General features: G+C 44.5%; 1 protein-coding gene across 3 annotated transcripts in view; it reads right to left on the reverse strand.

The window, feature by feature from the left end:
- The window catches only part of col12a1a (collagen, type XII, alpha 1a), a 41,103-nt gene that overhangs the window by 15,561 nt on the left and 9,806 nt on the right, over window positions 1-15,736 (reverse strand). For 2 of the 3 annotated variants that reach the window (XM_011616041.2, XM_011616055.2), the window contains exons 14-35: window positions 12,097-12,366; window positions 10,876-11,142; window positions 10,602-10,794; window positions 10,396-10,517; window positions 8,920-9,069; window positions 8,702-8,821; window positions 8,465-8,629; window positions 8,225-8,371; window positions 7,675-7,814; window positions 7,434-7,563; window positions 7,167-7,312; window positions 6,851-6,980; window positions 6,628-6,764; window positions 5,552-5,681; window positions 5,326-5,465; window positions 5,008-5,140; window positions 4,803-4,826; window positions 3,861-4,000; window positions 3,294-3,423; window positions 3,026-3,165; window positions 2,806-2,935; window positions 690-832 (exon numbers count right to left, since the gene is read on the reverse strand). In XM_011616041.2, coding sequence (XP_011614343.2) covers window positions 690-832; window positions 2,806-2,935; window positions 3,026-3,165; window positions 3,294-3,423; window positions 3,861-4,000; window positions 4,803-4,826; window positions 5,008-5,140; window positions 5,326-5,465; window positions 5,552-5,681; window positions 6,628-6,764; window positions 6,851-6,980; window positions 7,167-7,312; window positions 7,434-7,563; window positions 7,675-7,814; window positions 8,225-8,371; window positions 8,465-8,629; window positions 8,702-8,821; window positions 8,920-9,069; window positions 10,396-10,517; window positions 10,602-10,794; window positions 10,876-11,142; window positions 12,097-12,366 — 3,227 coding nt within the window. The remainder of the gene's footprint in view (window positions 1-689; window positions 833-2,805; window positions 2,936-3,025; window positions 3,166-3,293; window positions 3,424-3,860; window positions 4,001-4,802; window positions 4,827-5,007; window positions 5,141-5,325; window positions 5,466-5,551; window positions 5,682-6,627; window positions 6,765-6,850; window positions 6,981-7,166; window positions 7,313-7,433; window positions 7,564-7,674; window positions 7,815-8,224; window positions 8,372-8,464; window positions 8,630-8,701; window positions 8,822-8,919; window positions 9,070-10,395; window positions 10,518-10,601; window positions 10,795-10,875; window positions 11,143-12,096; window positions 12,367-15,736) is intronic. The other variant, XM_011616046.2, reaches the window with a different exon arrangement.

The following is a 15,736-nucleotide window of genomic DNA, read 5'->3' on the forward strand; positions in this document are numbered from 1 at the left end:
TTTGACATCTCTTTCATTCACCAACTCTTTTTCTCAGCAGAGAGGGAAAAGGCCACATAAGTTCTGTCTGACAGTCTGACAGCTGATTACAGAGGGGCTCAGAGGGTCAATTCGATGGACAAGATAAGGTCGGCATGGCTTGAGGACTCTGACATTGAGATAACCCCTGAGAGTGTCTTGTGTAGGCTCCGTTGAGATCAAGAAATGATCAAGATGTCCTGTGTTGTGGGCGAAGAGAAGGGAAGATGCAGACTTTTCTATTTCAAGCTAAGCTTTAGGAACTGAATCTGGTCTTTCACTCGGCAGATCTTCATCTGACGTGCATTAGTGTGCCGAGACCTGAAAAACTGACGGAAATCCAGACAGAGCAGATGTGTCTTAATGGAATGTGCCTCTCTTCAAAGAGCACCCAATTAGATTTGTAGTGAAGAAATGGCTCTTAATTGTGCCACGTTCCGGGCAGATGTTTGTTGCATCCTGGCCGGAGAAATATTTGGGGTTTCGCTAAGCCATGCAGACTGCCGAGCTCATGAAAACACGGTTCACAAGGCTGCCAGATGCCACAGATTTACAGTAAAGTGGTACAGTGTGAAGACGTCTTAGTTGAAAAGTTAGAGATAAAAAAAATCACACCTTCGTTGTGTGTGTACAATTTATGAATCCTTAAGAAGCAGTGGAAGGACACTCACAGATTCAGAAGGCTTGGCACCATTCACAGGAGCGTAGACTACCCGGTAACCCTCGACGGGGCCTTTGGCAGCCTCCCACCGAACATTCAGGGTGTTGGTAGTCGGGTTGAAAACCTCAATGTTCCTGACTGGGCTTCTTTCCACTGTGGAACCAGCAATGACAGGTGGTGAGCGTGTCATTAGAGGCAAATACAGAGATAAGAAAGTGAAAGGTTGAAGCAAGGGTCAGGGGGAGGTTAAGAAGGGAAAGACAAAACAATAATGAGAGGACAGTTCACCAAAGAGAAAAGGGGAGAGGTTTTCAAGCTCTACAGACTGAGAAGACAGATAACACTGGGGAACACAGTTTTTGTTAAGTTAGGTCTGAGAGCTGTTTGTAACTCATATTTAGGTGCGGAATCCAAAACTGATCTCAGTTTTTCTAGGCTATTGACTATAGACTACTGACCTATTGGGAGCTGCACACACCTCTCACCACACTGACTCAACTGTGGCTGCACAAACAAGATGCAACGTGAGTCCAGTCATAATCAACTGCCAAGTTTTACTACAGCCAATTAGTGGAATTTTGCTTATCCAGAGGGGAAGCTGTGGAGAAAAAACTTGACATACTGGGGGAAAAAAACTGACTGCAATTTTGGAATCAAAATGCCAATTTTTGTTTTAATCAGCATAAAAATGAAAATCGAGAGCACGTTTTTTCGAATTGTTCCCCAGTGCAATTGGATAATTAGAAATTGTTGATGAAATTGTTGATGACAGAGGTCACTTAATAATAGACTAAATCCATCCAGGTGTGTACCAATTCAAGTTGTCTTCCTATGGAGTTTTCTCAGGCTTTCATTTTAAAGCACAGAATGATTTTCCTAATAAAAGTGAGAATAGCTTCCTCTTTATCTCATTTACTGTTCAGGCCAATTTTTATCCACATAAATAGCTACACCCACAGGAATCCGACTACATGAGAACGTTTCAATAAAAGGAGAACAATGCTGCCCTGCAACCAAGCGAGGCAAGTTTAAGACTGTTTATAACAATAGCTCAGTCAACAGGACACTTCCTCTCAGTGCCCTAAAGGTTAATGAAAAGGATATACAAGATGTGCATGGAGCTCTGCATGAAGCTAGTCATCTAAAAAACCAGAGCAGATGTTTAGAGGCTTTGTGGTGCTCCTCGTTAGAAGCCCATAAATGCAGTGGGGAAAAACGCAGCCGGCAAAACACTATAAGTGAGCTTCCGTGCATTAAAAGTTTCACAGGCCGAAGCCTGTTGCCTAGAAAGGACCTTTGTTTTTCTTAGGCACAGTTAGGTTAAACATACTTAGCTAATAATGCAACTACAACAGGAGTATTAGAACGCTGAGATTTGCTATATGGTGTAGAACCACAAGTTGCGGTAAACTGCCCACAGGACATAGCTGCACAAAGGAAAATGGGGTAACGCTAGCGTGTTTGCAGCGTGACCTTAGCTGGGTAAGCCGAGAACCATAAAACATACAATGCTCTCTATTCATTTCTTAACCAGTTTTGTTTCTTTTTCCCAAAAGAGTGCCAAATACTCAACACACCCCCATCCCATTCTCCAGCCCCGCCATTATCATGAGCTCTACCCTTCACCCAAACCTATAAATGGACAATATTACAGCAAAGACGCAGAGGTTGACATCATTATCGAGCTCTGCCAAGAGGAATTCCTTCCTTCGCAATCAGCCCACAAATTGTGCTGAATCATTCCCAGTAGAGACCCGGAGTTTAAAACTGGAGCATCTCTGTTTCAAACAGAGCTGACCAAGCTTGTTATTTTACATCTTGAGTTCTGTTGTGTTTTTACATGCAATTTAGGACTGCGGATTTCATGCAATCACTTTGGGTTAGCTTTAAGGTTTGGAAATGTGATATGAGCCAGTGCTTTGTCTGAGGTTCTTGATGTATCTATATTTACAGTGAGCCAGCAACTCAGGCCAGCAACTTTAGTCTGGACAGATGTGAATGATGCCTTGCTCTGGAGCAAACACAGTCTGTTTGTCTCTTCCAAGGATATCACATCTGCTCAACATCCCTGAGCGGATTCTGACTTCCCATTCACAAAAAAACTATTAGAAACATGTGGGTCTTACATGTTTTGCCGTTCTCAGACTCAGGTTTTCCCTCCCCAGTAGGGTAAACTGGAACCACGGTGACAGTGTAATCAGTATCCGGCTGCAGGTTCTTCAGCACAGTGTTGTGGGTTCTGCCGGGAACCTGGACCTGGAGAGCAGAGTGACAAAAAGGCATTCGTTATTATGTACAGTTAGAAGAGGAAGCATTCTAATTCTGTTAGTCTGGTTTCAATTTTACCATCTCTTCTGGTCCTCCATCTGTCGGGACGTAGTTGACCTTATACTGGCGCACGTTGCCCTCAGCAGGCTCCCATTTGACATTGAGAGTGCTGGTGGTGGGGTCGGTGACTTGCAAGTTCTTTACACCCCCCAGAGGTTCTATGATAAGGTAAAAGCAGGAGAAAATCAATAAAACAAAAGATATTTTTATTCATCGCATTCAAGTTTATAACCCTCAGTGCAGCACACTATATCACCAGGAACCATTAACAACTGGATAAACGTACTGGTCTTTCCGAGACCGGTCAGGTCCTTGCTGACGCCTTTGGCATAGATGGCAGTCACACCGATGGAGTATTCCGTGTCAGGGGTCAGCTTGGGAAGCAGGATGCTATTTTTCCTTCCACTGACCTGTGTCTAATCGGGGAAAGAAAGTAGTTCATTTCAGTTTGTTGGATGTTGTTATATTGTGTATCTATGGTTATCTGAGCTGTTCTTGTGTTCTTGTCTTTTAAAACCAAATGCGGTTGCTATCACTAAGGAAGCAACAACTCACGCACTTTAAACCTCAGGCACTCTACCCACAATGTAATTTAATCAGCAAAAAAAGAAAATGCTGGCAGTAAAACAGTCTCAAAGCTGAATGGAATGCTGGAGCCAGATTAAAGGGTTTGGTCCTTATCAGAGCAGCCATCAGTCTGCAGTGATGTGTGTAAGGATGAACATAAGCATAATTTAGCATGCTTCAGCCCTTCTTTTATGTCTTGTTTGTGGAGGGAGTGAAAACTGTCTGCTAGTGATTTGAAACCAAACATTTGGCTAATTGAGAATAAGAGTTGAAGGGGAGAACTTACAGTCTGGGGTCTGCCTCCAGATGTGGGCACGTAGGTGACGCTGTAGTTTTGGACTGGACCTGGAGCTGGATTCCATCGGGCATTCAAACTGGTTGTGGTTTCATTATACACAACCAAGTTGGTGGCAGGGGCATATGGCACTGGAAAACGTATGTCGACAGAGATAGAACACTTAGAAGCACGTCACTCAATCATTCTGCTGAAGGAACAGTTGTGTTTCCCCAGAGATCTTTGTGGAGTATCATATATATTAAAGGCACAGTCCTTGATAGATTGGCCCTGCAGTGTGTGACTCGAAAGGGCTTGTTTGTGATCAGAAAAATCATTTTATTTATTTTTAGAGGTTTTTGGGGCAAAACAAAGATACTACGACTCAGTTGCATCAAGGATTGTAGCTTTATATATGAAAAGACAAAAATGGATTTAGTCTTTGGATGGATGGATGGATGGATGGATGGATGGATGGATGGATGGATGGATGGATGGATGGATGGATGGATGGATGGATGGATGGATGGATGGATGGATGGATGGATGGATGGATGGATGGATGGATGGATGGATGGATGGATGGATTCAGCCATCAAAATATCAAAAACCTGTGGACCAGTGCATGCACAGTTCAATTCCTTCTTCAGCCAATCAACCAAGTCAGAACATATTCAACTAAAGCATGGATGGATGGATGGATGAATGGATGGATGGATGGATGGATGAAGGATGGATGGATGATGCAAGGATGGATAGCCACATGAATTGATGGAGGGACGATGAGACAGACACAGACAAAGACAGGACAATCAGCTCTGTCCAGTGTCAGGTGAACCACAGCGTCACTGGAGGGGTGAATGGGTTAAAAGTCTCGCTTGATGATGTCATGAATCATGCTTTCATCGCTTGAGAGAAAAAAGCATCCCCTTGTTTTACCGCAAATGTACTTACATCTGGTAACATCACTCTTGGACACTAGAGAGGCAAAAATAGAAAGGTATAATGGGCATACTAAATATCATTCAGCATATTTAACGCGGTGGAAAAGTGAGCCTATGGTTGATGCCCATCAGAGAAGCTGGCAACTTTAAAAAAACAGGTTTTAGTTCATGGAATTGTCAAGCGAACATCTCACAGCTGGTGTGGTTCCCCTTACATGTTTTCTCTGTGCCCAGCAGATCCTCGCTCTCCGCCTCATCCGGATAGATGGCGGTGACAGACACATCATAGGGTGTGTCAATCTCCAAATTCTCCAGGACGTAGGTGGTCTCATCATTGTTCAGAATTTCCTGATGTGGAAAACAAAGCACAGCTCGTGGGAAGGCCAAAACCGTTGCAACAACAAATATCCCAGCAACTGGTTCAAAAGCCTGCATTTCCCATGTTCCCTCTGCCTCCGCTGGCCATTCAGATGTGCCAAGGCTGTCTCTGTGGGAATCATCAAGGAATACCTGCACAAATGGTTTTTGCTTACATATTGGAAGTTGTTCTCTCCCTTTTTGCTCCAGCCAATGCGGTACAGAGCCACGTCGGGGGCTCCGTGATCCCAGGTGGCTCTGAAACTGGTCTGAGTTACATCTGAGAACTGCAAGTTCTTGGGGGCAGGAACCACATCTACAGAGCAGAGGAAAGGAAGATCAGTGTGATCTCTATCACAGTGCTCAATGGTGTCTTTTAGTTAGGAAAGTTTCCATCCCTACCAGTAATCGCTTCTCCCAGCATTGGCTGAGCAGGTCCCACATCGTAGATCGGAGTAACAGCCAGGGAATACTCAGTCTGTGAGATCAGGTTGTCTAGTTTCTTGCTGGTCACACTTCCATCAACTTCCAGCTATAAAATAATTAAACATGCTTGGTAAATGTGGCAATAAAAAGCAACCCTATATTAACAGTAAAAATTATGAACGTTCCATTTCCTTTTGGTATTCTTTTCCAGCTCATGTCAAACCTGTAGTTTGTAGAACCCAGGAATGTGCACATGAGACTGGAAGGTACAGTATAAAACTGTTACCAGAGGAACGTGGAAACAAACAAACACACAGCAAACAATAAAGTTTGTGTCCAACACCTGCAGTTATAACAGGAAACATCATGCTGGTTTAATTGGACTTTCTATAACGTTCCATCTTCATCTCAGGAAGTCGGAAATTTGAAGGGAATTATTCTGGACGTTTTATTGGCCGCTTTGCACAGCTGTTAACTATAGTTGCTGATCTTTCAAATTTTCAGTTTATGTAAAATATTTTACACTGTTAATTGTATCTGCTACATGGAAGGAAAATTAGCTGCCCCAGAAGTAATCTATAAGGTCTAACATGACATTTTGTTACTTTCTGGGTTGGATGAGAGAATGATGATAATCACAAAACCTGCCCCACTTTCACATATGTGTTTCCATCAGCAGAACTTTGAAGCCTACCTCCTCTCGATTTATGAGTAAGGAAGTAGCAAAAGGCAGGCTGTAGAATTGTCTGAGGTAGCCGCAAAAAGTCCCAAAAGGGGACATGCAACTATAAAATATTGGTCCAATCCCGACATCAGAGCGGGCCTTTAACCCCAGCAAACCCTGTTTGGGTTTCACTGGACTCCAAATCATTCCCCGGTGTCCCCCCAAGCAGCTGCGGTCTCCATTATTGGCGACTCGCCAATATGTGGAGCAATCAGTCAAAAATATGCATAAAAATTCATCATTCATCAACCCTGATGGTTCAAACAGTCCTCCAGGATTGGGTTGGATAACACCCGGATGGACGGGGCAGAGATCAACAGGAACTCACTTCTTTGGTGTCGCCAGTGTCCGGTTTGTAGGTGATTAAGTATTTCTCTACAGGCCCTGGAGCAGCATCCCAGTCAAGATTCATGGTGCTGTGGGTGACGTCACGAACCCTGAGCTCACCGGCAGGTGGTAGTGGCACTGATGGACAGGGAGATTTGCGTCTGTCAGCCTGCTGAAGGTCAGGTGTCACCAGAAAACAACACATTTGCTTGTCGACCACATACGTGTGACTCCTTGATCGCTCAGGGGTGTGCTTGCTGACTCGCCATACAATGCCAAGACAGAGATCCCGTAGGCTGTGTTGGGGAATAACTTCTCCAGCTGGACATCAGTTTTGTCCTGTCCCACTCTGATCTGTAGGGGGGTCGGGAGCACAGCAGCAACAGGTCAGAGGAAGGACACAGACAAACTCTTTGGATAAAATGCAACATAGCAGCATTGCAGCTTTTTCTCTCTTCGAACAAACCTTTCATTTTCATAGGTGACTGGCGGGATGCCCTTTCATTTAGTCTGATCCCATTTTGATTGAGCGTTGCTTACCTCCTGCTCAACAGTGGGTTGAGTGGCATTAATGGCGTCATAACGCAGTATGTAGCCTGTTGCGCCATCCACCTCCTCCCATCTCACTCGCATGGTGGTGGTGTGTTCATCATACACGTCCATGGATCTCACGGCACTCAGAGGGACTGGTGAGCAAAAGGATATGACATTAATGGCAGAAGAAGATCACTCTTGAGGAGATTAAACCTGCATCATGCAGTAATGACAAAATGTGAGTTAAAAAAAATCCATTGTAAGAAAACCTACGTGTGGTTTCAACTCCTTGAAGAGGCTCGCTGCTCTCTTCATCCACAACTGAAAAGACCTCGACCCCGTACTGTGTGAGGGGGTTGAGGCCCTGGAGAACAACAGTGTTCTCTGTTCCATCCACATATACCTGAAACAGATGGTAAAGTTAGATGATCGTACTCACTGAAAGGACTTTGAAAGTGGTATGATGAATTCACAGATCAGCATTTCATCTCAGTAGGTGAATGATAGATGGCACCTGTCTTGTCTGCCCTGTAGGAGAGGTGTACTCCACACGGTACTTGTCTGGTAGATCTTCTGGGGGAGTCCAGGAAGCTCGGAAAGATTGGTGGGTGGCATCGGATGTTACCAAGTTAGTGGGAGCTTCGGGTGGACCTCCTGTTAGATGCATAAAAAGACTGTAAATGTGGCCCCCCATTAAATCTGTCCACAATTCCATTTTAGCACCAATGCTGGTTGTTACAGCCATTTACACAATAGCGCCTATCGTGACTCTGATGTCACATCCAAGGGGTTTCCCTACAGAATCAAATACCAGCACTTTCATTCCATTAGCACAGCCAGTTTGCTATGCCAAAACAATAGCTCTGCGATATGTCTGGAACGCTTGGCTCATTCTTTGCTTTCTAGTCAGGCCCTCCAAGTTGGGCCAGCTGTGCAGCTGCATGTAGGAGTGGAATTCTTCATATTACTAGACTCAAATGTCTATGGCTAGGATGAAGGAGCATTCTGCATTCAAACAAGTCCACTATTCTTCTCTATGCATACGATTGTAAATCTATACATACCTGGTCCCTTGACACTGTTGCACAGGTTGTCTGTAAGATTGTCGACAATGTCCAGCAAGAAAGAGAAGTCAGCTACGTTGTACATGTGAATGCTGTCTGGGTCTGAAGCGATGGACCTCAGCTCATTTTCCTCGGCATTCTTAATACCTGAATGTTAAGGAGCAACTCATTAGCATTTACATTCAATAAATACATTTTTTCAATAAACCCATTTTAAATCAGGAACAAAGCTTCACATACCAACAGCATAGAGCTCAATGTTTTCATTTCGTAAGCTCTGGGCTCTCAGATGAACATCATCCTGAGATTTGCCATCGGTGATCAGCACTCCAATCTTCCTAGCGTTCGGTCGCATCCCGACATTCTCTTTGAAATTATTCTGGAGAATGTAGTTCAGAGCCATGCCTGTAAGGAGAGGATGATGAGCTGGCTAGCAGAAGAGGAAAAGCCACTGCGTTGACTGAGATATGTAAGTACCGGTCATCGTGTTTCCTCCTTTGTAGGGAAGGTTGGCCACAGCATCTAACAGGGACTTCCTTGTTGGATGAGCATTTAAATGCCATTCAGTCTTTGGGTCGCCACTGTACTGAGCCAGACCTGAAATATACCCCCAAAATAATTGTTACAACAGTTTCCTAAAGCTTGCATTATTGTCATAACACTCCAACAGCGTTGTGGGGTTGTGTGGTACCCACCAACTTGGACCTTGTCGGGGCCAATGTCAAAGACTCCCACCATACGTGCGATGAACGCACGGATGGTCTTAAAGTTAAGGCGTCCGATACTCCAGGAGCCGTCCACCAGCAACACAATGTCGGCCTGTGCCTTGGTCTTGCAAGTCACCTCTGTGAGGGTGAAACATGATCGTGTCAGCAGGATAAAAGGGTCAGACCTCATTCAAGTTCATTCTCAACTGCGGAGCACATAAAATGACGTGCATGGTGAATTGTGATAAGCAGTGTGTTTGTAAGAGGAGAAGAGGTCATCAAAGAGAGGAAGTTCGATAACATCAGTGCATTTTTCAGTGGCACAAAGGAAGCACATTCACTAGAAAGACATAAATCCATCCTTTTTCCCCCCAGGAATTAAAATGATCTTCTTCCTCCGTTGCATGTTGTCCTGTGTCTTCATTTTGGAGGCATGGATCTCTCTCTCTCTCTCTCTCTCGTTCTCTCTCTCTCCCAGGAGCAAATGTTACTGCCACACGACATATCAAAGGCATCCGTTTTTACAGTGCCCTGAAGAGCGTCATTTTCAGCTCCAGCTTTCCAAACCACTTTGCGATGACAAGGAAGTCACCTGATCCGTGCCACCTAAAAAAGATCTGCAGGTGCGCACTGGAAAAATGTAACTGTTGATGTTTCCTGCAACTGAAAACAGGTTAAATATTTGATTTTCAAATTTGTGGTAAATAGAAATCTCACACATCTAATGTAGACAACAAGACTCTTGTTTTATGTTTGTTAGGTAAAGAAAAATAATATTTGACTTAATGTGGCTGCTGGGTTTGTTGGAAATGCTCCCTGCATATTTGATAAGGGATCAAAGGGAAGGTTTCAGAAGTGTTTTTCCACACCTTTCTGTTCCCCCGAGCTAACCACAGCTGGCAAAAGGTACAGAGAAGGGTTAGCTTCTCTCACCTCTGCAATTTTATCTTTCAGAGCTGTCAACAACAAAAGAGCTGCCTTCTCCTCAGGACAGGGCCTGCAGCCGAGTGGTCAGTCTGACCTTGCAAGCCCCTCCTCACAGCCAACACAACATTTTCCCCTTTTCTCACACTCTAGTCTGTAAAAGAGGGATTTCTAACAGCATAGAGGGCATATATGCATATGTGGGTCAAACCTATGTCCATTAAAAAATCAGAAGCCTAGAACGGCACAAGTAGGGCAGGCGGATGGAAAGGACATTAGACATGTTCCTCTGTGAGCCTTTGAGGAACATATTTAGTGAAACCCGTCAGATTTTATGGGGAAGGGGTTTAAAGTGTATTTCACTAAGCAACATTTAACAATGTGCTATAGCCTCCAGTGTTTGACTGAGGAGGCCCAGAGACATAACAGTGACAATGTTTAATAGTGCTCAGATCTAATTCTAACATTTTGGTTGTTCGGCACACAGAGTTTTATCTGATGTATATAACACATGTGGGTTTTATAACAGAATAACTTCACCTGATGGCGGAAATTCTGTGTCGGGATCATCAGAGAGAGTGGTCTTCTCTTCTCCAGCCAATGGCAAACTCTCTCCCCCATCAAACATGCCAAACACACTCACTGTGTATTTGGTACCAGCTCTGTGGGCCAGAAGACAAGGAATTTTTATAGCAATTTGGCAAAAAAAAAATCACAGGGGAAACAATTTCGGCCAGATGACACACCTCAGCTCCTCCAGCACCACAGTGTTGTCGTACGGACCAACCAGAAGTTCTTCAAGGTCAATGTCCTCCCCTACAGGATGGAACTGGACCTTGTATCCCTTAACATCACCCGGAGCAGGATCCCAAGTTACACGGAAGCTAGTCTTGGAAGGATCAGAGGTCTGGAGGTTCCTGGGACCTTTATAAGGTGTCACTATAACAAAGGAAGTGAGATTGAACTGGACTTTTACTCGAAAGAACTCTATTGTGTGGCACGTCTGATAGATCGACATACATGTGGTCCCCTCTCCTTCCCTCGCTTTGCCTTCTCCTGAACGGTACACTGGCAGAACAGTGAGGTCATAGGTGGTGAGGGCAGTGAGGCGTCTCAGCACGGTAGAGGTGTTGCCACCAGGCACCTTGGCAGCCAGCTGGCGGCCTCCTGATTTGGGCTTGTAGGTAACACGGTAGTTGAGCACATTTCCAGGTGCTGGTTGCCACGTCACCTTCATGCTTCTCTCTGTCTCCTCAGAGACAACAATCACTTTAGCAGCAGCTGAAACTAGAAGGAAGGAAAAGAGCAAGAACAAAGTTAAACAGGGCAAAATGATGAATGAAAGGTCTGAGGGAAAAATGTAGATTTTGGGCCTTGTTCAGATGGAAATTTGTGCTGAATCTGTGCTGAACTGCCTATGTTTCCAACAGAACCTTTGGAAATATAAGCAGCACGGCTTTCCTGCTGGTAAGCAAACTAAACAGTAACATGCTTGACTACCTAGCAGACTTTCATCTGGATATCTGCTCAGTTTCCACATGCGTGTGGATACAAATCTACCCAAATAACTGCAGGTTCACTCAATTCAGCAGTATATATTAAACAGGCAAAGATTTAAATGACGGATTATGTTTAGCTGGCCATTTCTGGGAGCCAGACACAGATGTCTTGTGAATTTCAGAAAAGCCAAAGTTTCTTTTTTTTCACCTCATTGTGCATCAATAAAGGGTTCCTTATTTTCAAGTGTGAGTTGCCCTCAAAACGGGTTAAGGAAAATATCCAGACCGCTCCACTTCAGAGGGAGGGCTTTTATTAATGGAAAAAAACAGTGCATCCAAGTCCGTCTCGTGTAGCGGACTTCAAAGTGTTTTATGTGGAGCGCAGCTGATAAGTGGGAGCACAGCGAGTGGAGGAGTGAGCACCATTTGAGTTAACATTTAAACCTGCAGAGCTGCTTCACAGTGTTTGCTGCGTGTCTTTCATTCTTTCCAGTATGAATAAACATTAATGATGGTTTGGAAAGGTTTTTCAAGAGCACATTTCATTCTCTGCTCGACAAATTGGTGCAAGATTTCCCCACAATGTGCTATTCTCATTGAGGTGCGCCTAATAAGGGAAGGATCACCGTTTGGCTATTCATGCTGAACAATATGTCACAGTTACATCCGCTTTTTTGTTAATCATTTTCAGGTTGAGAAATATACACAAATTAGCAACCGTAGAAAGCGAGGCGTTACTTACTGTCGGTGGTTTCCTCTCCATTCAGTGGCTGGCCCTCTCCGTGGCCGTAGACAGCGGACACAGACACCTGATAGCGTGTCTCGGGGGTCAGGCCATCCAGAACCACAGCCGTGTTGTCTCCCGGGATTGTCTTTTCTCCAGCCTCTTCTCCGTACAGAGACTTCCACTTGATCCGGTACTGGCGCACGTTACCGGGGGCGGGAACCCATGACACCAGGAAACTGGTGTCGGTGACGTCTCTGGTAGTCAGGTCTCTAGGTGAACCCAGCTCTGTGGACACAGGAAAAGCAACAGGTATTACCACAGAAACACCGACACCACCACACGTCTGTTTCAGGGGTTCTTATCTACAACTGAGACAATAGAGCTCGTGTGACCAGTCCCACACGATGAAACTGTTCATATATCACGCAGATATTGTGCAGGTCTGAGGCTCTGCTTTAACCCCTCAGGATCTGTTTGTCCAGAGTAATTTTCTCCCTTCAGAATCTGCTGGAAAAATCTCTGCAAAACTAATCACAAATCACATCTCAGTGCCTCTGCTGACAGCGCTTTCATTTTCCATCGAAACAGAGGAAACCCAATCCACGAACGTGCCTTCGCTACAATCGCAGATGTTGAGCTCAGACTGGGAGCCCGTCGTGAAAAGTACTGATTTGACATGGACGAGAGGGAATTTTCTGGTGGGTTTCCGTGATGAATGACTAGCGCACGCATGGCTGAGAGGGTCGAGATGTGGTCTCCAGGCTCTGGCTCTGTGCAGCGGGTGTTATGGACCACATCAGGATTTGGCTGCCACCTATTCTCCCACACAACCTCACCCACCCTGATCCTGATTCAAACCCATACATGCCAGCCTCAAACAGCAATATAATCACAGGCGCAGCAGTGGAGCTGGGTGGTTCCTCCAAACCTTATACAACATCTCCAGATGAGATTTAATTAAGTAAAAGCAAAAAAAAAAAAAAAACAGGGAGAGGGAGAGGAGAGAAGAGGCACCAGATGTGCAATAATGTTGAACACACAGCACAAAAGACAGACACGGCATTTATCTGTCACGCTATGAATGCTTTTCAGCACCCATCTGTTAAAGATGAATTTAAGGCTGACCTGAATAGAAATAACAGTAGCAGTGCTGCCTGTGTGGTTCACACCTTCAGGTATGAGGAGCGAGGGCAAACACCGAAGAAGTGCACTCTTTCACGCGGACAATGAAAACAGTCTGAGTCACATCTAAATAGAGAGCATACACATCCCATCAAAGAGGGTCAACTTTGCCAACATTACAGGCTGAACTTGACTGACTTTTCCATCTGTGTGTGAGCCGAGAGAGCGGGGATCACCAGATAATGACTTCTGCAGGTCACTCCAAACAGCAAAGCACGCATACATGGAACACATGGTGTGCAAAGACACTCACAAACTTCTCTTTTCTATTTGACTCCCAGCATGCTGTTCTTTAGCTAAATTCCTGTAACATTTGCCAGAAGGAACAAGATGTGTGCATAAATATATATGAACAAATATTTGTGGAAACACATATGTAATTTCATGTAATGAAACCCTTCTGGATCCACTAATCTTTCTCTATTACACTTTAAAAAGCATGTCAGACTTTAAGGAGAAACATTCCCTTAAATTAAGACCCTGGGTAAAACCAGATCACAAATTCACACCAGTCCGAGCCTCACCCACTTCTCTGGAAAAAAAAAAATCCCGCATGACACAGCTGAGGATTGCTGAAGAGAGGGCATGTGCAGGCATAGAAGCTGAAAATATGAGTGGTGCCAGCCAAACAGAGACGAGACATCAGAATCAATTCTTGGGAAGCAAGTTCCTCTGATGTTTTTTTCAACATCTCTTGACTCATTGCATCGCTATTAGGCAAGTGTTTCTTTAAAAAGACGTGTTTACCACTTGTAGTCCTTCTAAAATTTACTGCAGGAAAGTCATACTTCCTGCAAAATGCTACCTCAGCGCTGGCACCCAGCGCAAGAGTTCCCTAACTTTATTACTCTTAGTTTACCTTGAGCCTCACAGATGAAGCCCTCAGTGTTTATGAGCCAAATGCTCCCCCTCTCTGGCCTTCTACTTCAAACAAGAGCCTGGCACTGCGCGATGTAGACAAAGGCTTTGGATTTAGAGGGAATCAAACCATGATGTGTCAGTTTCACCTGATGCTGTGTCGTTCTTCACCAAAAAAAAATAAAAAAAATCTGGCACGTGTGATATTTTCTCTGAAACAGTAGGTAGTTAATAATTAATGTACAATGCCCCAAAGACCAAACCCTGTGACCTTTCACTAAAGCTTTCAGATAACCCTTTTCTTCAGACACCCTGCCTGTGCTTGTCCTCGGCCCCACCCTGAAGATGAGCAGACATTACTCTTGGTAACCATACAGACAGTTCAAGCTGCTTTCAAGGTCCTCTTAGAAAACGTGCCGCACATGCTGGGAAAATCTCCCTCTTCAGTAAATAACTGGCCATGTTTGTGTATAATAGCCACATGCTTCTCCATCCTCCTCCTGACTCATATCAGGATGTTTGAATTTTGTCCGTCTCAAGGCTTCTGTGTTGGCGGACATCCACTTCTTGCCACAAGGTACGCCTTTGTGGACTTTTCTCTTCCAGTCTCGCCTACGTGGACTTCACACAGAGGGTCACTGAGTGTCACTCGAAACAATGAGACCGGTGTTGGTGCCGCGCTGACGTCAGCGCTGCGTAAAAGAGACGGGCTCAACAAAATGCTTTGTCATGGAGCTTTTTTCCTGTGGGGGCTCCTATGTTTGATGACAACACAGATCCGATCTGTAGCTATAGACAATGAAGCTCTGTAATCAATGTGGGAATGAGGAGAACCGGGGGAAACACGGCCAACATCTTGTCATGATCAAAATATTTTTAGGAAAGCATAGGTGGAGCTTCCCTGGTGCCGCATCACTGCCAGGACAAGAGCAACATGAAGAAAGATGTCAGCTCGTGCGAAGTGTTGATTGGTCCACAGGCTCAAACTAATTCATGAGAAAGATTTATCCCATCTTAATTAAGTAAAGATCTAAAATAAATTAGTTAACCATTTTGGTTGTTTTTACAATGGTAAAATAAAATGAGTGAAGGTGTTTTGAAAACATGGGTTGGACAACAGAAGGTTATATATTTGGGTTCTAACGCCCCTATTCTCTATAATTAACCAGCCATTAGTGGGTGAGGTTGAGAGTTCCAAAAGCATGGGTGGGACATAATACCTTAATTGTTGCCAACCTGCCACCCCGAGGCTAGGCCCTCCCCCAACTTTCTCTTTCTTTCTCTAACAACAGATGCACAAAACTGGTTCCATCAGGGATTGTGTGGGTTGACCCCGATTACCATTTTAAAGCAAACAAACTCGAGTGATATCTCTAGATATAAGAGACTGTCAGCACAGTATATAAGAACTATATATGCCAGTGGGGGTCAGCTGATGGTGTTCCCCATCCAGTTCCATTGAATATGTGGCATAAGCCTAACCTTCCCATGTTAAAGGATTAAATCAAATCCCACATTTGTTAAGCACAATCCTTACTCAAGAAAGTTGAGTAAAAAGTAAAAGCTCCACTTCCTCAATTCTACTTTATCATCAGCCTGTGAGAAGAATGTTACC

Source organism: Takifugu rubripes, chromosome 2 (genome assembly GCF_901000725.2).
Source record: "Takifugu rubripes chromosome 2, fTakRub1.2, whole genome shotgun sequence".
Classification (NCBI taxonomy): Eukaryota; Metazoa; Chordata; class Actinopteri; order Tetraodontiformes; family Tetraodontidae; genus Takifugu; species Takifugu rubripes.